Source organism: Hyperolius riggenbachi, chromosome 6, assembly GCF_040937935.1.
Source record: "Hyperolius riggenbachi isolate aHypRig1 chromosome 6, aHypRig1.pri, whole genome shotgun sequence".
In the NCBI taxonomy this organism is placed as follows: domain Eukaryota; kingdom Metazoa; phylum Chordata; class Amphibia; order Anura; family Hyperoliidae; genus Hyperolius; species Hyperolius riggenbachi.
The window spans coordinates 159804377-159827558 of NC_090651.1; the positions used below are offsets into that span (position 1 = coordinate 159804377).

The following is a 23182-nucleotide window of genomic DNA, read 5'->3' on the forward strand; positions in this document are numbered from 1 at the left end:
AACGTTAGCTAAGGATAATACCTCATATCAACTCACTGCCCATACAATTCCATGGACCTGTTCACATATCTGCATTGTAAGTGATAATGTTATAACTCGATGCATGCAGGCTTGCAATTAAAGGGAGGGTTCGCGCAGACTATAAAAAACAAACCACTTACCTGGGGCTTCTTCCAGCTCCTGGCAGTCGATCAGTGCCCTCGCCGCAGCTCCTCTCCCTCCTGGCGTCCAGTGGTGAAGAAGCCGACCTCGCCAGGTCGGCTTCTGTGCGCTCCACGGCGGGGGGGGGGGGTCACGTGGTATAGAGACCAGATGACGTCACTTACACCACGTGACCCGCGCCGTGGAGCGCACAGAAGCCAACGCCGGGAGGGAGAGGAGCTGCGGCGAGGGCACAGATCGACTACCAGGAGCTGGAAGAAGCCCCAGGCAAGTGCAGTTTGTTTTTTATAGTCTGCGCGGATCTTCCCTTTAACAGTCCATTGTAGTTCAAACTCACAACGTGCGCCTTACACAATACACACAATGTAAACCCAAGCATTGAAGAGGAACTGAAACCAAGGATTGAACTTCATCCGAATTAGTAGCTGACACCCCCTTTACCATGAGAGATCTTTACCTTTTCTAGAATAGCTCATGGGGGGTTATGGCTGATATTGTGGTAAAACCACTCCACCTAGGTCCTGACAGCTTCCTGTCTGTGGCAGACATTTATCAAGGGTGTCTGAGACAAAATATTAGTAGGTTTTTAGAAATCTATGCAGAAGTGTCTCACACATCTTAAGAAATCAAAAAGATGGTGCACACCAAAAAACGCTACCGGATCCGCAAACACTAGCGGTTGTTGAGGAGGTTTTTCAGAGCGATTCTAGGCATGTGTAGACAACGCCATCAACATCTACCTGGAGCTCCTCACTGACCCCCTGGACAGAGGATCACCACCATAGTAAGCCTTGTATTCAAGAACAACAAGTAGGCCTATTGTCAGGAGGTTGATAGAGAATGCCACTAATGTAAACAGAACAAACTGGTGCTCAACTCCGCCAAAAAAGTAGAGATAATCATGACTTCAGGAAGCATTCCCCCATGCCACCTTTGATCTATATCAACGGCAAGTCGAAAGAGTATCCATCGTCCACCTCCTGAGCTCTACCATGTTCAATCTGTAATGCCAACACTGCCTCTACCCTGATGCCCAGCAAGAATCAGGAACTACAGAGGTGCACCTTCTCTGCCACTATTGAATCAGACCATCACAAATCCAGATCCAAAGCATGGAAGATAGCCAACTACCCCTCACCCCCCCAGGCTACCGTTTCTACCGTTGGCTCCCATCAGGCTGGAAACTACAGCTCATCTTCACCAGGACTTCAAGGCACAGAAATACAATTTTTTCCTCCGCTATTAGTCTCTTAAATACCTAAAGACCACATAACGCCGATGGGCGTGAACGTGATTGCAGCCCCAGGACTGCCTAACGCCAATTGGCGTCAAGTCCTGAGGCGGGATTTTGCAGGAGATCGCGAACGCCGTTGTGCGCGCATCTCCACTTGGATGTCGAAGCTCCGCCATCAGTCTCCAATCGGTGATTGCCCCTAGGAGACTGTTAGAAGGCGAAACCGTCTATTTACTGTGTACAGCGCTGCGATCCACAGCAGCGCTGTACTGGGGTCCCGTGTGACACGGCTGTACCCTCTGGAGGCACAGGAGCAATCAGCTGTCATAGCTGGCTGGTGGAGGGAGGGGGTATTAGAAAAATAATAAAACAAATAGGTTTAATTATATAAAAAATATATTTACAAAAAATAAACATCCTGGGAGCGATCAGAGCCCACCATCAGAAATCTCTGTTTGTGGGCACAAAAGGAGAAAGGAGGGGGGGGGGGGGATCACTTGTGTGCTAAGTTGTATGGCCCTGCAGCAAGGCCTTAAAGTTGCAGTTGCCTAAATCGGAAAAAATAGCCTGGTCACCGGGAGTGGGGTGGGGGGTAAGCCTATGGTCCTCAAGTTGGTTAAACTCACTACATGCATCCCTCCCCTTCTGCTGCTGAACGTGTTGTATCCAGACGCTCCTGTTTTAACCACTGCCTGCTTTAACGGTCTGCTTATCCGGCCACTTTGCTGTCATTGAGAATTGTCTTACTTCCTACTTTAGGCCCTGTATGTATGTGCCAAGACCAATTCTGGGTATGGCCCAGTGGCAAATGGAAGCCTATGGTCCTGATTATGATCATTCTTATCACCAGTTTTAAAGAGACTCTGAAGTCTCCGAAAATTCAGGTTTTTATTGCAAAAAGCTGTTCAACATTATTGCCCTTACTAAAACGCAGCATCCCCGCAGCTGAAATTAACTAAATCCCCCCCCCCCCAAACTCCCGAGGCTTCCGTGAGAGGCAGAGCTTTCAGCTGCAGCTCTGCCTCTACACGCGTCTATCAGCACGCATCTCCGCCTCCGCCCGCCCCTCTCAGTCTTCCTTCACTGAGAGGGGCAGCGGAGATGCACAGATACGCGCTGATAGACGCTTGTAGAGGCAGAGCGGCAGCTTAACCACCCTGGCGTTCTATTAAGATCGCCAGGGCAGCTGCATGAGGGTTTTTTTTAAATAAAAAAAAAAATATTTCATGCAGCCAACTGAAAGTTGGCTGCATGAAAGCCCACTAGATGGCGCTCCGGAGGCGTTCTTCTGATCGCCTCCGGCGCCCAGAATAAACAAGGAAGGCCGCAATGAGCGGCCTTCCTTGTTTTGCTTAGATCGTCGCCATAGCGACGAGCGGAGTGACGTCATGGACGTCAGCCGACGTCCTGACGTCTGCCGCCTCCGATCCAGCCCTTAGCGCTGGCCGGAACTATTTGTTCCGGCTGCGCAGGGCTCAGGCGGCTGGGGGGACCCTCTTTCGCCGCTGCTCGCGGCGGATCGCCGCAGAGCGGCGGCGATCGGGCAGCACACGCGGCTGGCAAAGTGCCGGCTGCGTGTGCTGCTCTTTATTTCATGTAAATCGGCCCAGCAGGGCCTGAGCGGCACCCTCTGGCGGTAATGGACGAGCTGAGCTCGTCCATACCGCTAAGGTGGTTAAAGCTCTGCCTCCCACGGAAGCGCACAGGGAAGCAAAATCCACGACCAAGAAAGTTGTGGATTTTGCGAGGGGAGTTTGGGGGGATTTAGTTAGATTTCAGCTGCGGGGATGCGGCATTTTAGTTAGGGCAATCATGTTGAATAGGTTTTTGCAATAAAAACCTGAATTTTTGGGAGACTTCAGAGTCTCTTTGAAACCAGATAGACACGCTGTACGGATTCCAATTGCCTAGATCTGCCGAAATTAAAAACAAAAAACAAAACAAAAAAAACATATTTGCACCACTAGAAACTGAGGCAAACTTGTGAGCCCCCCTATCGTTTTACTATGAACACCCATTTACCTGCCATGCCACAAGAAAAGTGAATGCAGGATATTTGGGGACACCACAAAGACCAAGCCAAAATAAGCTCCCAGAAAAAAAAATCTCCCAGAGATTTGCTTGTATGTACTTTCTGGTGCCGCTTATAGGCTGTAACCATAGTACACAAAAGATAAAAGCCCACGCAGCCCTATAACTGAAGCATGCAGTTTGGATGTACCAAGTTAAAAATGGCCTGCTGATCAACAGATTAAAAAAAAACAAGAATAGGAAAGATCTTTACTCATCAAGTCTCAGCTTACCTTCTTTTCCTTTGAATCGTTCCTGATCGTACCTGTTGTATATCTGTGGTGCTGGTTGTTTATTTCTGAGCGTGGGATCCTACAATATGAGCAGATTAAAAAAAAAAAAAAAAGTTAAATCCTTTTAGACAAGAAAAAAAAAAAAAAAAAAAAAAAAGAGAAAGAAGCCGCTTTCTAAGCTTCAGTGATCTGAAAAGCACTTGCCAATGTAGTATGTGTGTTATAAAATAGCTACCGGTAGATCCATACTAGAATCCCTTTATAGTAAACTCCAAGGGACCAGAAAAGGTAGTTCTATCAGATTTGGTCATTCATTGTATATTCATTGCAGGCGCATGATCGGAACCTGAGGACGGAGTTTACTACATTTATTTTTTATCGCATTGTTCAAGTGAGAACACACACAATACATAAGCAAAAGCTTTTCAATTTGCTGGCACTTAAAAAAAAACACTTTTAAGGTAAACCAGCCCACATACAGATTCATTTAGAAGGCATACAAGTGGACTAAAACAACATTAACTAAAGCCTCACTTACACTTCTGAACTGGTTGCCTGTCAGAATAATAAGTGCCCCTGGGATATTATTTTGAATAGAAAGTATGCTAGTTTGGCATTCCTATTCATTCAAAATTGGTTTTTATTGCACAATCAAAAAGCAAACAAAAAAACAAAAATACCTAGTGTTCCACTTTAAAGTGGTCTGAAACTGACATAACATTCAATAAAATTGTGTTTTCCTACTTTATTACTCATACAGTTCTATTTGCTTTTGTTCACAAGTAATATTGTCATAATAAGGAATCACTCCTGGGCGTTTGTATTTCACTCACCACAGGGTTCCTTTTACAGAGGCTGCCAATTCTGACTACCTTCTTAAAGTGTCATGCTGATCACCTGCCTTCAACAGTTAGAGCCCGTAAAACAAAACAAGCACACAGCCAGAAAGCCAGAAGATGTCATGTTCACACTTGGCCTGTGTTAAGGTAGGAAATAACCAGGGATCCATCACTTTTCAGAAAGGGCTATGTCCGCATCTGCATTTCTCAGAGGACAGTATATTTGTAAAGAAGCCTTCCTTTTAAAGCATGCAAACTGTATGGCTTTCATGCTAATCATTTGCCTGGCCACACTTGGTAAAAGGGGGTGGGTGGGTAGGGAAGAGTATAAGAATGATAGCAGCGCTTCTAATGGCGGTGGCATGGTGACTGCACTTCTATATGACCCCAATGTGGTAATTATGGGGAGATCACTGCAAAGGGGGAGCCTCAATGAAGGATTCATTGGAAGACCATATGATTTGAAGTTACTTCCCAGACTGAAGGAAAAGACCACTCTGGTCAAAAAAATTAAAATTATGTACGTCATACCAGCCTTAATTCAAGTGCCAGAAGTACCTGAATAGGTATCTTCACTTGTACTTTACTTTTGTAAGACCACTTTAACAATGAGATGAAGTAACATTGTGTCTGTGGTAAAACCGGTGACTTCACTATAGTTGAATTCACATTTTGTTAACCTATTGTCTACTCCATCTCTGTAGCACTACTAGCATGTGTGCTCATGTGCATGCAACTTGGGGGATCCTTCTACTAAACAATCATAACAGGAAACTGTTTACAGACGTCATGTGACAATGAAGGCTTACGTTTTATTCCAAAGCTGCAGCTTGTGTTTAACACAGTTACATTTTAATTGAGCGGAAAAAAACTATTTCTGTACAGGTAATTTGAACTTGAGCACTCCATGTATATATTCCATGTATAGGATGCAGCAGTTTGACTGATGCAGGAGGATTACCGCATATACTCGCATATAAGCCGACCCACATATAAGCCGACCCCCCTCCCCCCCCCCACTTTTACCTAAAAAAACCTGGAAAAAATGATTGACTCCCATATAAGCCGGGGGTAGGAAATGCTTGCCGCGTTATTCCCCCAATGTGTCCCAGTATAGCTAGTATAGTGCCCCGGTATAGCTAGTATAGTGCCCCGGTATAGCTAGTATAGTGCCCCGGTATAGCTAGTATAGTGCCCCGGTATAGCTAGTATAGTGCCCCGGTATAGCTAGTATAGTGCCCCGGTATAGCTAGTATAGTGCCCCGGTATAGCTAGTATAGTGCCCCGGTATAGCTAGTATAGTGCCCCGGTATAGCTAGTATAGTGCCCGGTATAGCTAGTATAGTGCCCGGTATAGCTAGTATAGTGCCCGGTATAGCTAGTATAGTGCCCGGTATAGCTAGAAAAGTGCCCATTATAGGTAGGTAGTGCCCGGTATCGTGCCCCAAAGCGACCGCCGCTTTTACCTTAGCCGGCGCCGCTTCTTCTGTTCCCCTCTCCTGCTCGCTCCATAATTCACAGCAGCTCTCTTCACGGCTGCTGTCTGTGATGAAGCAGAGAGCGCGGCTTCCTGTAGCGGCGATGTTTATGTTGCTATGGGAACCGCTCTCCGCCTCATCACAGACAGTAGCCGTGAAGAGCGCTGCTGTGAGTTATGGAGCGAGCAGGAGAGGGGAATAGAAGAGTTGGGTTGGGTTATGTGGGACGGGGCGCGGGGGTATGGGGAACCACATGGCTTGCATACAAGCCGACCCCCCAACTTTTGACCCACTTTTGGGGGGTCAAAAACTCGGCTTGTATGCGAGTATATACGGTAATATTTATTTTCTTTTTGTCGGTTAGCATTATTTTCTATTACTTCAAAAACTTTCTGCACTTCCTTTCTTTAGGCAGCTTTAAAGCACACCCGAAGTGAGAGGGATATGGATGCGGCCATATTTATTTCCTTTAAACAATGCAAATTGCCAGGCTGTCCTGCTGATTCTCTGAGTCAAATACTTGCAGCCATAGACCCCGAAAAAGTATGCAGATTTGGTGTACTTGATTGAAGTCTGACTGGATTAGGCACATGCTTCATTCAGGTGTGTAATGGACTACTGAAGCCAGAAAAATCAGCAGGAAATAAATATGGCAGCCACCATATCCCTCTCACTTCAGGTGTGCTTTAAATACTTAAGGACCGCGGTGACTGAAATCTACGCCCTGCTTTGATGGGCGCTCCCCGCCGATCGAGCCGCTCAAACCCGACGTCTCTCGCCGCAGCTCACTGGCTCTGCCTGTCTCTATGACGGCAGAGCCATGTGAGCCGGTCAGGAGCCGATTTCACTGGCTTCTGGCCGTGTCTATCAATGTAAGCTGCTCATATTGGCTTGCATTGATAGACATGGCCAGAAGCCAATGAAAGCGGCTCCTGACCAGCTCACATGACTCTGCCATCAGAGACGGCAGTCTATGTCAGGAAGATCCCGGCGTGCAGCGGTGATAACGGTTGCGGCGGGTATGCGCAGCGATTAGTCGGGATTCCATCTGTATTGTATTAGTGGTCTCTGGTCCTTAAGGGGGCAGAGACCGCTGGTACTTAAGTGGTTAAGAGGTATTTTTGACTCTGCAAGTTATTAGGGAAGTGGTTAACATACGGTAATTCACCTGTCAAATCAGACAACATATAACCTAGGTTTAAAGGGGCAATTGTAAAAATTAAAATATGTAGACAAGAAGTACATTTTTTTCCGGAGTAAAATGAGCCATAAATTACTTTTCTCTTACGTTGCTGTCACTTAAAGGTAGGCAGTAGAAATCTGACTGCAGCCACAGGTTTTGGACTAGTCCATCTCTTCATAGAGGATTCTCAGCAAAGCTTTTATTCTTTATAAAGATATTCCCTAAAAAGGAATATGTGCTTTTGAAAATAAATCAATCCCTGACAATTCCCCTCATGAAGAGCTGGACTAGTCCAAAACCTGTCGCTTCTGTCACATTTCTACTACCTACTGTAAGTGACAGCAACATATGAGAAAAGTCATTTATGGCTCAATTTACTCTGGAAAAAAACATACCGGTACTTATTTGTCTATGTTTGCACATATTTTAAATTTTACAACTTTGGACCATAGTGCCCCTTTAAGATATTTTGCACTTGAAAACAAGGGTGTATCCCGAATTATAGGAATGATTCTTGGTTTTGGGGCTTTTCAACCTGGGCTTCAGGGAGAGGGCAAAAAGATTAGATCAATGATATCAGTTGTGCCCAACCTACGGCCCCGCGAGGCCAGTTTCTGTGGCCCGCGCGGCGGTGCCCTGCAGAGGGCTCAGCTCTGTGTGGGGCCGAGGGGGGCTGATTCCTATTGGAGGAAGGTTCCTGCAGTAACCAATGAGCGAGGCTTTCTAACTATCCTAGCGCTACCCGGGGCTGAATACGGAGCACACGCTGGTGTATGCGCGGGACTACGCCGATACTATAACTATGCAATACCACCAGATCTTCTCTTCCTCCGCAGGACACAGCTGACAGCCCCCCTCGGGCCCCCACCCAGAGCTGACAGCCCCCCTCGGGCCCCCACCCAGAGCTGACAGCCCCCTCGGCCCCCCCACCCAGAGCTGACGGCCCCCCCACCCAGAGCTGACAGCCCCCCTCGGGCCCCCCCACCCAGAGCTGACAGCCCCCCTCGGGCCCCCCCACACAGAGCTGACAGCCCCCCTCGGGCCCCCCCACACAGAGCTGACAGCCCCCCTCGGGCCCCCCCACCCAGAGCTGACAGCCCCCTCGGCCCCCCCACCCAGAGCTGACGGCCCCCCCACCCAGAGCTGACAGCCCCCCTCGGGCCCCCCCACCCAGAGCTGACAGCCCCCCTCGGGCCCCCCCACACAGAGCTGACAGCCCCCCTCGGGCCCCCCCACACAGAGCTGACAGCCCCCCTCGGGCCCCCCCACACAGAGCTGACAGCCCCCTCGGCCCCCCCACACAGAGCTGACAGCCCCCTCGGCCCCCCCACACAGAGCTGACGGCCCCCCCACCCAGAGCTGACAGCCCCCCTCGGGCCCCCCCACACAGAGCTGACAGCCCCCCTCGGGCCCCCCCACACAGAGCTGACAGCCCCCTCGGCCCCCCCACACAGAGCTGACAGCCCCCTCGGCCCCCCCACACAGAGCTGACAGCCCCCTCGGCCCCCCCACACAGAGCTGACAGCCCCCTCGGCCCCACACAGAGCTGACAGCCCCCTCGGCCCCACACAGAGCTGACAGCCCCCTCGGCCCCACACAGAGCTGACAGCCCCCTCGGCCCCACACAGAGCTGACAGCCCCCTCGGCCCCACACAGAGCTGACAGCCCCCTCGGCCCCACACAGAGCTGACAGCCCCCTCGGCCCCACACAGAGCTGACAGCCCCCTCGGCCCCACACAGAGCTGACAGCCCCCTCGGCCCCACACAGAGCTGACAGCCCCCTCGGCCCCACACAGAGCTGACAGCCCCCTCGGCCCCACACAGAGCTGACAGCCCCCTCGGCCCCACACAGAGCTGACAGCCCCCTCGGCCCCACACAGAGCTGACAGCCCCCTCGGCCCCACACAGAGCTGACAGCCCCCTCGGCCCCACACAGAGCTGACAGCCCCCTCGGCCCCACACAGAGCTGACAGCCTCCTCAGCCAGCACACTACAGGCAGGCCACGTGTGGGTAATTAGTCCTCTGTTCCTCCTCAGCAGAGCTGACTGCCTCCTCAGCCAGCGCACTACAGGCTGGACTCTTGATACCATTGCTGCATTAATCTGCCGCAAACTTCTCATTAAGAAAATGTGCATCAAATGGTGAGTACAACAATTCTTATATTGTCGTTTTCTTTCCATTTCCAACACCATGTTAACTGTTACTAGAAAAACGTTAAAAGTTTTACATCGAAATTTTGTATGCATGTGTTCCGGCCCTCGAGATTTTTCTTGATTTGAAGTTCGGCCCGCAGGCCAAAAGAGGTTGAGCTCCACTGAATTATATAAAGGAAAAATAGGAAAGAAGGTTGAGATCTATGAAAGCTACGAGGTTCTCCCTAATCATAATAAAGTATAAAAAAGGAAGTTTAAAATTTCAGACAATGTGGGATAATGAAAAAGGTCCCAAATTGAGTTTTTGTTATTACAAAATGTGAGCTGTCAATATGCATGGTAACTCTAGCTGTCAGATAGGTAGAGCAAATGTAAAAAATGGCAAGAATATATTTCTACTTGATAATACAGTAATATAATAAATATCTGATGGTGCTGGAGCATGGTGAGTTTAACTATAAACCGGCGATCACAAACCAATAAGCTCATTATTGGAGTATGCTACAGACCCTCCTTATATTACTGTGGAGACAGACACAGCTTTACAGAACTGAAAATGGCTGCCAAGGTGGATATTATTGTAATAAGAGACTAACTGAAATTGATCAAAATGCAAAAAATGTATTGGTGTGAAGCATAACTTTATGGAACAGTATAGAAAAGCCACAACTGGAAGTGATGCTTTGGTGGATGCTTTCAAACAATGCACAATGTTTAGAAATGTTTGTATTACGTGTCCAGGAGTGATATACCAACAGTAGGGCCCCGTATACCAAACTTCCCGCAGAATGCATATCTACCGGTCTTCACTCCAGCTTGTATCCACGCATCTATCCGCCAACTCCTGAACTGGTCACTAGCGCTCTGGGCTCACTGCAGTCTCTTGACCGTGAGCTTGACGCTCTAGTGGCCAGTACAGAAGTTGCAAGGGAGACTCGGGAGCTGGAGTGAGGAGAGGTAGAACAGCTTACAATGGCATGCATGTGTGCTTGCGTGGCTAAACAGTGGGTCGCAGCTTTTGGTCCATATTTTTTAGGCCAAAATTGGGGGGCCTTATGCGCGGGTTGGCCTATGCTTAAGTATATATTGTAGGTGACTTGCTGAACAAAAATTAGAAAATGCTCAGCCAACTTAATATCAATAAAGCAGCACCATGTGAGCATAGACCCAAGTTTAGATTATTTCAAAACACCTCTTCATGTCAGATGTCCTGGAAGGGAAAAAAAAAAAAAAAAAAAAAAAAAAAAAAAAGCAAAAATAAGCACTGCTTACTGTGGGTGCTGTAGTTTGGACTGGTCTTTGTTCAGGTGCACGGCCTTCTTCTCTTGCTTTCACATTTTGAAGAATTGCAAATATATTTTTGGCAAAATTCTAAACAAAGAAAAACAAAAATATAATAGTCAGAGAAGATTATCAAGTTTAAGCAAACCTGTCACATAACTGAATGACAGAGACTGAGCATACAGTAGGGGCTGCAGTACTAAGCTATGGACGTTCCCTCTTGTGCTGCTCCTGCCTGCAGCCAACTGCATTCCTATCCACTTAATCCCAGTGGAACGACATGTCCTAAGTCAATACTCAAGCAAAACAGACACTGCTCAAGATGGCCTCAAAAAAAAAAAAAAAAAAAAAAAAAAAATTCTAATTCAATACAAAAAAATTGGACTCTCAGGCACAAGTCATATACCAAAGTCCAAAGTAGGTTAACACACCTATAGTTTAAGAGTTGCTTTATTGTTAGTCCACAGTGCTAGCTGACAAATGTTTTGGGGCCTTGGCAGGGTACTCCTTTATCAAAGCACAGAAGCTGTTCCAGGGACCGAAAAAATTGTCAGCTAGCACTAACTGATGGAATACAGCAATGCTTTAAAAAGGGAGTCTGAACCCAATTTAAAAAAAAAAAAAACCCACCTAAGGAGAGGGAAGGCTCTGGGTGCTAATGAGCCTTCCCATTCCTCTTACGGTTCCCGCATTCCAACGCTGCCTCCCCATTAGCAGTCTGTAACAGATCAGTCGGAGATTGCTCTCTGCCGCTGCTGAAGGCTTCGGAAGTCTTCGAGAGCACTCGGGCTCCCGAAGACTTGGGCAGCGAAGCCATGGGCCACTCCATTCTGCGCATGGAAACGGGGACCGTGAGAGGAACAGGAAGACTCAAAAGGATCCAGAGCATTCCCTTAGGCAAGTATCTTTTTTAAATTGGCTTCAGATTTACTTTAACCCTCCTGGCGGTAACCCCGAATGTAGTTCGGGGTAAGCCGCGCAGGAGGATTTCTCAGGCCCTGCTGGGCCGATTTACATCATTAATTTTTTTTTGCTACACGCAGCTAGCACTTTGCTAGCTGCGCGTGCACTCCGATCGCCGCCGCTACCGCCACGCCACCCCCCCGACCCCATGCGCTGCCTGGCCAATCCGTGCCAGGCAGCGCTGAGGGGTGGATCAGGACTCCTTTTGACGTCACGGAGTCGGTAACGTCATCCCGCCCGCCGCCATGGTGACAGGGGAAGCCCTAATGGAAATCCCGTTCAGAACGGGATTTCCGGACGGGCTTGATCGCTGGAGGCGATCGAAGAGGGTGGGGGGATGCCACTGCACAGCGGCCTAGGGCTCGCTACATGATAAAAAACAAAAAACAAAACTGCTGCGCTGCCGCCTGGCGGGTTTTAATAGACCGCCAGGAGGGTTAAACTATATGTGTGCTAACCTTCTTTGGACTTATGGTATATGACTTATGGTGGTTTGGCTTTCCACCTTGGTTATGCACTCCAACTACCTTTAGGCCGGCCTCAGACTGTGGATTCGCGGAAGTGGTGCAGCCTGGGGCCGTACTGCCAAAAAACAGGCCTTTGGGGACTACTGCATTAGTATGCAGTAATCCCCTTCTAGCTGAGATCCAAACTGGAAGCAACACTTGTTCTGTGGTCACTTCCCGTTTCAGAAATACGGAAGTGCGCGGAAGTGTATTGTAAAAATACGCTTCCGTGCCGCCACCATCTTATTTAAAAATTCCTGCGTCGCCATAGACTAACATGACTTCCAGTCCAGCGTAGATCGTTGTAGTGCAACGCAAGTTTGGACACTCAGATAGGGCATTTCCGGAGCAGCATACCGCAACGTGAGTAGTATGAACTACCCCATGGACTTTCATTACAGCGTGGTGGAGGCCACTCTTTACCTACTACCTGCACCAGAAAGAAGTCAAGCATGCAATTTATCAGCTATTCATTGCAATGTGAAGACAACTGGTATGGACACGGTGGCTCATTGTTCCATGGCACAAACCTGGTGTAGTGTGAACCTTGCCTAAGGCCTGGAACCCACTAAGAGTGCTTTTCTGAGCGCTTTGCGATTTGAAAAGCTCTTGCTAATGTAACACTATGGGTGTGATCCCACTTAAATGGTGAGATTTTATAAAAATACCCCATAGTATTGCATTAGCAATAGCTTCTTCAAATCACTAGCGCTTAGAAAAGGCTACTAGCGGGTTTGAGCCCTTACACAGATTAGCCATTGTTCGCATACAGCAGACAGTGATGCTTGGTTACCTAAGAAACACTTACGCTTACCATGCATCTTACATTCTGATGACAATCTAACTGCATATATATAAGTAACTACCTAGAAACTCCCAACCAAACAAAATGGGCAGAAGGTTTTCTTCACACTGTTATAAATCATCTAAGAGCCTGTAGTTCTTCCTCAATGCTTTACCAAGCCTGGAATACAAGGCTTGATGCCACTGATTACTAAAGCAATCTTTCAGGATTTGGCAAGTATCCTTAGGCTTTCTAGACATTTTATGCGATCAATCATGAAGTAAATGGCTTCATCCTAGGTGACAACAAACTTCATATATATCTCGAAAAATGAGGGTGCGGTCTGACTATGCAAGGAACATGGCAATCTTAACGTTGGAAGGGGTTTACGCCATTTCTACTTTAAGATGGGCTCACCATCACATAAACCAAATTTTGTAAAATATCCAATAGTTACGTTGGGACTAAAAGCATACTTTTCAAGAATGGGGTAATTAAGGAGGCGACCAACGCGTGAAAATACTCAATATTCAGCACATTTAGAACAAATCTTGAACAGTTTAGCGTCTACTGTGACAACCATTTTAGAGCAATTTTTGTCAAGCCTGTACACAGCATTAGTTCTGCTTTATTTCACTGAAATTGCTTTAGCCAGTTGACTCAATCATCTTAATATACTCAAGCACATCAGAGAAAGTTGCTGTGATTTCATTTTCCTGATATTAGACTGTAACTGTTCAAAATGATTTCTTCAACTGCATACAGCCCTCATGACAAAGCATATCTGTGTACTGCAAATGCACATAGTTTCCACTGGAAAGGCTGAAAATGAAGCTTATCGTCTATGCTGGTTAGCTCAGAAGTAGTGCGACGCAAAACAATATGGTAAACTCACTTTTCCTGTACTCTGTAGAATAGTAGTTCTTGTTCTCCATACTCTTTCCCTGCTGACAATGTCCCTAGTAACATCCACTTCAGCGTCCACAAAACTTCTCTGCTTTAATGCGGTTATGTCATCATCCAAATCTGTCTTGATTGTGGTTTTCCTTTTGGCCATAATTTTTGCTTTAATGGCTGCAATTTTTTCAACGGACATAGCTTCTGAGAGGGATCTAAATCCATGGTAAAAGAAGAGTTTGCAAGTTAATGTATTAAACAAAATCGCAGTACAAATCTATACACTTAAATAAAAATAGATGCCTTGAAGTCATCCAAAATAGCCGCACACAACACTTAAAGCGCAATTACAATCCCTACTTGCAGTGGGCTGCATGTCTAACAAAAAAAAAAAAAAAAATACACATGGCCTCTACTTTTCCCCTCCAATACCACACCAAACTTAACCCTCCTGGCGGTATATTAAAAACCGCCGGGGGGCAGCGCAGCCGTTTTTTTTTATATTTTTTTTTATCTCATGTAGCGAGCCGAGGGCTCGCTACATGATAGCCGCTGCTCAGCGGCATCCCCCCAGCCCCGCCGATCGCCTTCGGCGATAAAGGAAATCCCGTTCAAAGAACGGGATTTCCTGGAGGGCTTCCCCCGTCGCCATGGCGACGGGGCGGGATGACGTCACCGACGTCATGGACGTCTAAGGGAGTCCCGATCCACCCCTTGCCGCTGCCTGGTGCTGATAGGCCAGGCAGCGCAGGGGTCTAGGGGAGGGCTGTCTTGCGACGCGGATAGCGGCGATCGAGCGCGGGGGCGATCGAAGTGCTGACGCAGCTAGCAAAGTGCTAGCTGCGTTCAGCAAAAAAAAAAAAATTCAAATCGGCCCAGCAGGGCCTGAGAAAACCTCCTGCGCGGCTTACCCCGAACTACGTTCGGGGTTACCGCCAGGAAGGTTAACAGTACCCCCCATGACCCATTTTCTGATCACACAACCAGTCCAGAAAGAGCTGTGCAGTTTCCCAATTCCTTCCGCAGACAGCAACACAGCAGCCTCCATTGACTTCCTAGTATTTTTATGCAGAAGGCAAAAGAGGTAATACATTTTCTGGGCTGGCTCTCATCAGTAAGTAACATATCTTTGGGTACAGATATGTAGTATAGTACTGTATTACTATGCTGTGTGGGAGGAGACAGGGGGAAAAAAAAAGTGCACCAAGTCCGTGCTGGCACGAGTACAGACACTGCCTGATCTCTGCCCTGAAGAAGCCCACGTGTATAGTGGGTGAAACTTGTCAGCTGGCCGACCACTGCTGGCATCCTCTCCCTCCTTGCTGCTGAAGAATCTGCCCAGGCAGGAATCCGTGCATCTGTCTGCAGAGGAGTCTTGGTGTAGGATCAACCGGTGCTTGAGACTTGGCGACCTGGCTTTGTGTGAACCCGGCAGAGCTCGGCCATACTCCCTTGCTAACAAATAGCTGAGCTTAGCAAATATCTCCAGCAGGACTACCAGAGCCACTTAAGGTCACGTGAGTGACAATGGCACTGCGGGTGCTGTAAAGCAGAGGTTTTTGCTCTCAGCAGTAATGTGCCCGCTTTGCAACACCTTACATCGGCACAATGACTTGAGGTCCATCAGAGGCACTGAGGGATGTGCAGGACTTTGCTTTACTAGCATGTTCTTCTGCCTCTTATGCTAATATTTTGCATAAGGATTAGCAACTGTCTATTCACAAACTGTCTTCAGTTTATGCCGGCCAACATTTGGTTGCAACCTTAGAAAGTTAGCACAAGCAGAGGGGAGAATTTGTATTCCATGGCCGTGGTTGGTGCAACAGCACTGTTGCGTGATTTTATGAGCTCTGCTGACTCATTTTACTTGACACCTTGGGATTGATTCATCGGAGATACATTGAAGACCGGGTGGTATAAAGTTATGCTCACTACAAATGCTGTCGGCGGCGTAGTATGCACTCTTAAAGCAGTAGGATTAGCCATACTATGCCGGGGGGGGGAAACATATACAAGTAGATAAATACCTGATCTACTTACTTAACACATGTATTGTACTGTCCACGTTTTGATGTCAGTAAATATTATATAGTAAATTAAGAGAATTCTGTTCCTGGTGGGGGCCATGTCTTTTGCCCACAGTTTAGGCTAAATCCTGATGTCATTTATGCCTTTTTCCTTTTCTCCTTTAATCGCTGAGTCACCTCAGCCTTGCTTGTAAACACAAGTGAGTAGGGGGGGGGGATCAGGTTTCGGATAAGCAGCTAGCAGGGAAATAAATGGAAGAGGAGGAATATATTATAGATAAAAAGAACCCCCAGCATGCAACTGTTTGGCACTGACTACTAAAGGGCCAGTGCTCCTTAAGTATGTGATAACTCCAAATCATAACAGCAGAAAAAGTTTTGAGCGCAGGATTAGCCTCTTTATCACTTAATACACTCAGACCAGTTGCTGTTAAAATTAGATTTTTATGGTGACACTCCCGCTTTAAAGAGAACCCGAGGTGGGATTTAATTATGCTAGTGGGGCACAGAGGCTCTGGTGCCCCATGGTGTGCCTCCAAGACCCCCCCTGCGCGCCGCTATACCCCCTGCAGTGCTGGCGACACGCCGCTGATTGGAGCGAAGTGACGCGGGCGGGTAGCGCCGATACGGAGGAGGCGGGGGAGCAGCGCTAACAGACAGGCAGAGGTAAACATTGTGCTGGCGACACGCTGCGGGGGGGGGGGGGGGGGGGTATAGCGGCGCGCAGGGGGGTCTTGGAGGCACATCATGGGGCAACAGAGGCTGGTGTTAGTGTGCACAACCAGCCTCTGTGCCCCACTAGCATAATTAAATCACACCTCAAGTTCTCTTTAAAGTAAACCTGAGACCATAGGAAGTAAAAGTTTTATACATACTTAGGGCTTCCCCCAGCACAGATCGCTCTCATGCCAGCATCCAAAGCCTCCTGGATCCTCCGGTAGAAAGCCATTTCTCCGTGGCCAGTTGGCGTTAAGTGCATGCGCGGCCAAGGAGCGATCTGTGCCAGCCGCTGGAGCGTGCTTGGCCGCACTATGCCTGCGCCGAATGGCCAAAGATAATGGGGGCTGCTACCCGAGGATCCAGGAGGCTTTGGATGCCGGCATGGGAGCAATCTGCATAAAGGGGGCTGGAAGAAAACACAGGTATGTCTAAAATTTTCTTCCCATCGTCTCAGGTACACTTTAAGGTGCGCAAGCTCCTTGTAATGTACGCACGCTAGTGCAGCACCGTGACACTTGACCAGCGTGGCTGCCGGCAGTGTGTGTAGCGTGCACACAACATTTACCACGCGGTCTTTAATGTACCTCGCGCAAAACAGCAGGATATGTATTGATGAATCAACCCTCTTGTGTTCCTCCATGTTTTAATAAAACTTACTCTTTGTACACACTTCTGTGTTATTACTTATTCTGTTGCTTTAAGTTTTTTGCAGAACTCATTTGAGGTTGTGACACTGGGAACTTCTGGTTGGATAGCTCCTAATTCCTTTCCACAGTTTCCCCTACATGCGATACTGCCTGATGACATAAAGAAGCAGGCAAAAAAAAAAAAAATTCTTTAACCCTTTCCACTCGTATGTCCGCACAGTGGGACATCGCGAATTCCCGTTGCACTCGTATGTCCCGCTATGTGGGACATAATTTCAGCAGCGGTTTGCAGGCACATCTGCGGGTGGCAAAGTCCGATCTCTCTCCCCTTGTATAGTGAGCATGTAAGAGTACATGCCTACACAGGTGGAACCCCCCTGCCCCAAAACAGAGGTGCGCGATCAGCGCTACCAGGAAGTGACAGATGCACTTAAATTTCCTTGCATTTTCTTTGCAGATTATTTGCAGATTCCTTTTTGCAGATTCCATTGCAGATTTCTTGCAAAGTTGCATAGAGGAGCAATGGCATCCTATGTAATGGACGTGGAGGAGCGTCTAAATAGTAGCCAACATTTCATTGCTCTAATTCCCAATCGAAATACCAAAGATTGCATCGTGTAGTGACATGAAGACACTGGGTCGCAGGCATAAAACCACCAATGATCCAATGATTGCGAAACTTGCTCACGCAAGCCAGGATTACATCCAGGAAATTGCTGTAAAATTTACCATATCCTGGCTTTCTTCTCTGCTACCAGCCAATAGAAGATGCCAAACTGTCCAAATAAGGTATTAAACGTTATAATGTGTTATTTAAAATAAGATATACCATGTTACTATGTTATGTTCCATGTTAAAATGGGAGAGAGAGTAAGAGGGAGAGTGCATTTCTGTAAAAAAACAAACAAAAAAAAAAAAACCCTTCGAGCAGAAACGACTCCCTTTAGGAAAAATCTGAGTGGAAAGGGTTAAACCTTCATACTCATTATGCGACCAATTTCACTATCACGTATACTTTTGGGGGAGCCACTTCCTACCCCGTATAATTCCATCCCCCATTCCATACCTAAGGAAAAACCCTGTGACACTGCCCCCCAGTGGGTGTTTTGGGTCTCTCCCCCAAAACATGTTTCTGCACCAGCGGGAATGCGTAAAAATGTATGCAATGCGGTCCGCCGACCCGAGTCGGCAAAAACAAAACTAGCTGGCGGAGGGGGACCGGAGCAGCAGTGAGTGACTACGAGGGCACAGGATGGCTGCATGGGGCTGGTAGAAGCCCCAGGTTAAGTGAAACTTTTTTTTTTTTTTTTTTTTGACGGACAATCCCTTTAAGTAGAAACATATCTAGACAACAGCTTGCCCAGGATTGGTGTACTACAGTAGGCTTCTGGATTGGTAATAGAAACCATCTTGTAAGGATAGATTATTGAAGGTGTGTCACCTGATTTTTCTACTAAAGGAGGAGTATAAATGTAAAGTCGCCTTTTAACAGGAATCTGAAATGCTTGAAAATTCATCTTCCCTCGTTTCTCTCCCACTTACTCTTTTCTACTTCGTTTCCTTTCAACTCTTTCCTTACCTTTGTCCACTCTTTAGGTGCTTTTATGGGCCTACAAGTTGAGGGATCAATAATGTTTAAAGTTTACCATACATGGCCATCCTGGAGGTTTTTAGAGGCTGGAGGCCAGAGGAGACTGTTCCCTTGTATCACCTGTTTAATATACTAGTCACTTCCCAGCTTGGATTGGGTAAAGGCCATGTTTAGCCCACATGGAGCAGCCATGTGGTGTGCTCCAGAGCTGTGGAGTCAGTACAATCATCATCTGACTCCTCCGTTTATGAAACCACCAACTGACTCCAGGTACCCAAAATTGCTCTGACTCAGACTCCTTAGTTTACTTTTTACAAAGGCTATGGGTTTTGGTTCAAGAGTCTGACTCTTCAGCTGATTGAAACCACCGAATCAGATTCCGACTCCAGGTACCCAAAATTGTCCCGACTGCTAAACTCCGGGGTCCACAGCCCTGGTTTTCTCACCTAAAAATCACTCAGTTATTTAGGAGGTTATTGTTCTATCATGTATTTAATTGCTCCTAAGGAAACTTGTGTGTAGTCACCCTTTATATGGTCAATTTGCTGTGTCATGAAATGTTTATGCCACACCGCTGGATGGCTGCACCTCGGTTTTGATTGGAAACGTATTAATTGCCCTTCCTAACACACTGTACAATTATTTGGTTAAATGTCTTTTTTGTTAAACGGTTCTTTATAAATCTTTAAAAAAAAATTTCTTTTCAAGATAAAACTAAACATCTGGATACATCTTTAATCGAAAAATGTAACACCAAATAAACAACTTACCGAATCTGTTCAGTCTGCACACTTCCTTCTTTATGGCCCTCTAATCGAGCAGCTAATCTCTCCTTGTCAAGACGAACACGTTCTTCATCCTACAAAACCATAATTACATCCCTGATAAGGATTTATAAGATAAGGGGGGGGGGGGGGGATAATTTTTCCAAGCTACTGTAGTTTCTGTAAGCCTGAAGACTGCTGTTGAAACTTTCATGAAGGCTACATCTAATGCTGGGAATAAACAGTTTGTTTTTGAGCCATTTAGATGGCCCGATAGATAATTTCCAACATGTCAGATCTTCCGCTCGATCGTTTCGCCGCTCGATTTGTGATAACAGTGAATGGAAAAAGATAAGAAAAACGAGGAGAAGATAAGAGAATCTACTGCAGAATCGAGCGGAGAAACGATTGAACGGGAGGAATAGTGGCAAAAATGAGCAGTGTATGCCAAGCATGACATGTAATAAGTCACCGGCAGTACAGCACTGCTCCAGTGTCAATGTTTCTCATATACATTTGCAGTACAGCTGTGTATACAAATGATTGCTAAATGCCAATAACTAAACTTATGTGTACATTATGTTTATAGAAGGTTAATGCTCACTATGCTGGGGGAATATCACAGCTATTCTAGCAAAAACAGGTTCAAAATATGCAAACTAACAGCTTTTACTCTCATGCCTTTCCCACAAGTTAGACTGTTCTCATCCAAGGCAGCCAGTCAGGGTAGTCTTAGCCTAAAATCTAGGGTGTGTACATGTATCTCGAGCTCTCCCGAAGTCATTTAGATCTTTAAAGGACTTCCGAGGCCAAAATTAATACAATCACACTATACCTTTTTTTTGCAGAATCCACGGAGGACGTCCTGCCCGTCCTCCGCTCCGTGCCGCCATCAATGCAGTTCTTTTCATTCCCCTAGGGCTCGGCCCGACCCCACCGAACGGGTCGCATCGATGCCACCTCTAACATGGCCGCCACCTTGCTCCGCGGCTGCCCAGTACGCTTTGTCGCTAGCGCAACTGCGCAGCCTATTGCCCGCCTCCCGCCGCGTACTAGGTCCCGGCATGCTCCCCAAGCGTACGTCAGCGACAAAGCGTACTGCGCAGCCACGGAGCAAGGCGGCCATGTTAGAGGTGGCATCGATGCGACCCGTTCGGTGGGGTCGGACCGAGCCCTATGGGAATGAAAAGACCTGCATTGATGGCGGCACGGAGCGGAGGACGGGCAGGACGTCCTCCGTGGATTCTGCAAAACAAAAAAAAAAAGGTAGTGTGATTTTATTAATTTTGGCCTCGGAAGTCCTTTAAGGGACTATTGACGGACAAGTCCACCCTACCACAGTCTTCCTCATCCGTGGAAGTGACGCCACCCCTTCAATTCTTCATATACAGTGGGATGTGAAAGTTTGGGCAACCTTGTTAATAGTCATGATTTTCCTTTATAAATCGTTGGTTGTTACGATAAAAAAAGTCAGTCAAATATATCATATACAGTGGAGGAAATAATTATTTGACCCCTCACTGATTTTGTAAGTTTGTCCAATGACAAAGAAATGAAAAGTCTCAGAACAGTATCATTTCAATGGTAGGTTTATTTAAACACTGGCAGATAGCACATCAAAAGGAAAATCGAAAAAATAACCTTAAATAAAAGATAGCAACTGTTTTGCATTTCATTGAGTGAAATAAGTTTTTGAACCCTCTAACAATAAAAGACTTAATACTTAGTGGAAAAACCCTTGTTTGCAAGCACAGAGGTCAAACGTTTCTTGTAATTGATGACCAAGTTTGCACACATTTTAGGAGGAATGTTGGTCCACTCCTCTTTGCAGATCATCTCTAAATCCCTAATGTTTGACGGTGGGGACAGTGTTTTGGGGGTCATAGGCAGCATTTTTCTTCCTCCAAACACAGCGAGTTGAGTTAATGCCAAAGAGCTCTATTTTGGTCTCATCAGACCACAGCACCTTCTCCCAGTCACTCACAGAATCATTCAGGTGTTCATTGGCAAACTTCAGACAGGCCTGCACATGTGCCTTCTTGAGCAGGGGGACCTTGCGAGCCCTGCAGGATTTTAATCCATTGCGGTGTAATGTGTTTCCAATGGTTTTCTTGGTGACTGTGGTCCCTGCTAATTTGAGGTCATTCACTAACTCCTCCCGTGTAGTTCTAGGATGCTTTTTCACCTTTCTCAGAACCATTGACACCCGATGAGGTGAGATCTTGCGTGGAGCCCCAGAGCGAGGTCGATTGATGGTCATTTTGTGCTCCTTCCATTTTCCAACAATCGCACCAACAGTTGTCACCTTCTCTCCCAGCTTCTTGCTAATGGTTTTGTAGCCCATTCCAGCCTTGTGCAGGTCTACAATTTTGTCTCTGACATGCTTGGACAGCTCTTTGGTCTTTCCCATGTTGGAGAGTTTGGAGTCTGCTTGATTGATTGATTCTGTGGACAGGTGTCTTTTATACAGGTGACTAGTTAAGACAGGTGTCCTTAATGAGGGTGACTAATTGAGTAGAAGTGTCTAACCGCTCTGTGGGAGCCAGAACTCTTAATGGTTGGTAGGGGTTCAAAAATGTATTTCACTCAATGAAATGCAAATCAGTTGCTATCTTTTATTTAAGGTTATTTTTTCGATTTTCCTTTTGATGTGCTATCTGCCACTGTTAAAATAAACCTACCATTGAAATGATACTGTTCTGAGACTTTTCATTTCTTTGTCATTGGACAAACTTACAAAATCAGTGAGGGGTCAAATAATTGTTTCCTCCACTGTAGAAGACACTCACAGTGATATTTGAGAAGTGAAACTAAGTTTATTGGATTTACAGAAAGCGCTCAATAATTGTTTAAATAAAATTAGGCAGGTGCATAAATGTGGGCACTGTTCTCTTATTGATTCCAAATCCTTTACAACTAATTATTGGAACTCAAATTGGCTTGGTAAGCTCAGTGACCCCTGACCTACATACACAGGTGAATCCAAAGATTGTTTACCATCATGGTTTAGGGGGAAGGATACAGAGAGCTGTATCAGAGATTTCAGCTGTCTGCTTCCACAGTTAGGAACAAATTGAGGAAATGGAAGGCCACAGGCTTAGTTCAAGTTAAGGCTCGAAGTGGCAGACTAAGAAAAATCTCAGATAGACGGAAGCGACGAATGGTGAGAACACACAAGAGTCAACCCACAGACCAGCACCAAAGACCTAAAACATCATCTTGCTGCAGAAGGAGTCACTGTGTATCGTTCAACCATTGGGCACACTTTACACAAGGAGACGCTGTATGCGAGAGTGATGCAGAGGAAGCCTTTTCTCCACCCACAGCACAAACAGAGCCGCTTGAGGAATGCTAAAGCACATTTGGACAAGCCAGCTTCATTTTGGAATAAGGTGCTGTGGACTGATGAAACTAAAATTGAGTTATTTGGGCATAACAAGGGGGATTATGCATGGAGGAAAAAAGAACACAGCATTCCAAGAAAAATACCTGCTACCTACAGTAAAATATGGTGGTGGTTCCATCATGCTGTGGGGCTGTATGGCCAGTGCAGAGACTGGGAATCTTGTCATAGTTGAGGGACGCATGGATTCTACTCAGTATCATCAGATTCTGGAGACCAATGTCCAGGAATCAGTGGCAAAGCTGA

General features: G+C 46.7%; 1 protein-coding gene across 1 annotated transcript in view; it reads right to left on the reverse strand.

The window, feature by feature from the left end:
• Nucleotides 1-23182, reverse strand: part of CDC73 (cell division cycle 73) — a 168290-nt gene that overhangs the window by 94520 nt on the left and 50588 nt on the right. The window contains exons 6-9 of the mRNA XM_068240119.1: nt 19540-19628; nt 13783-13999; nt 10626-10724; nt 3700-3778 (exon numbers count right to left, since the gene is read on the reverse strand). Of these exons, the coding sequence (XP_068096220.1) occupies nt 3700-3778; nt 10626-10724; nt 13783-13999; nt 19540-19628 (484 nt within the window). The remainder of the gene's footprint in view (nt 1-3699; nt 3779-10625; nt 10725-13782; nt 14000-19539; nt 19629-23182) is intronic.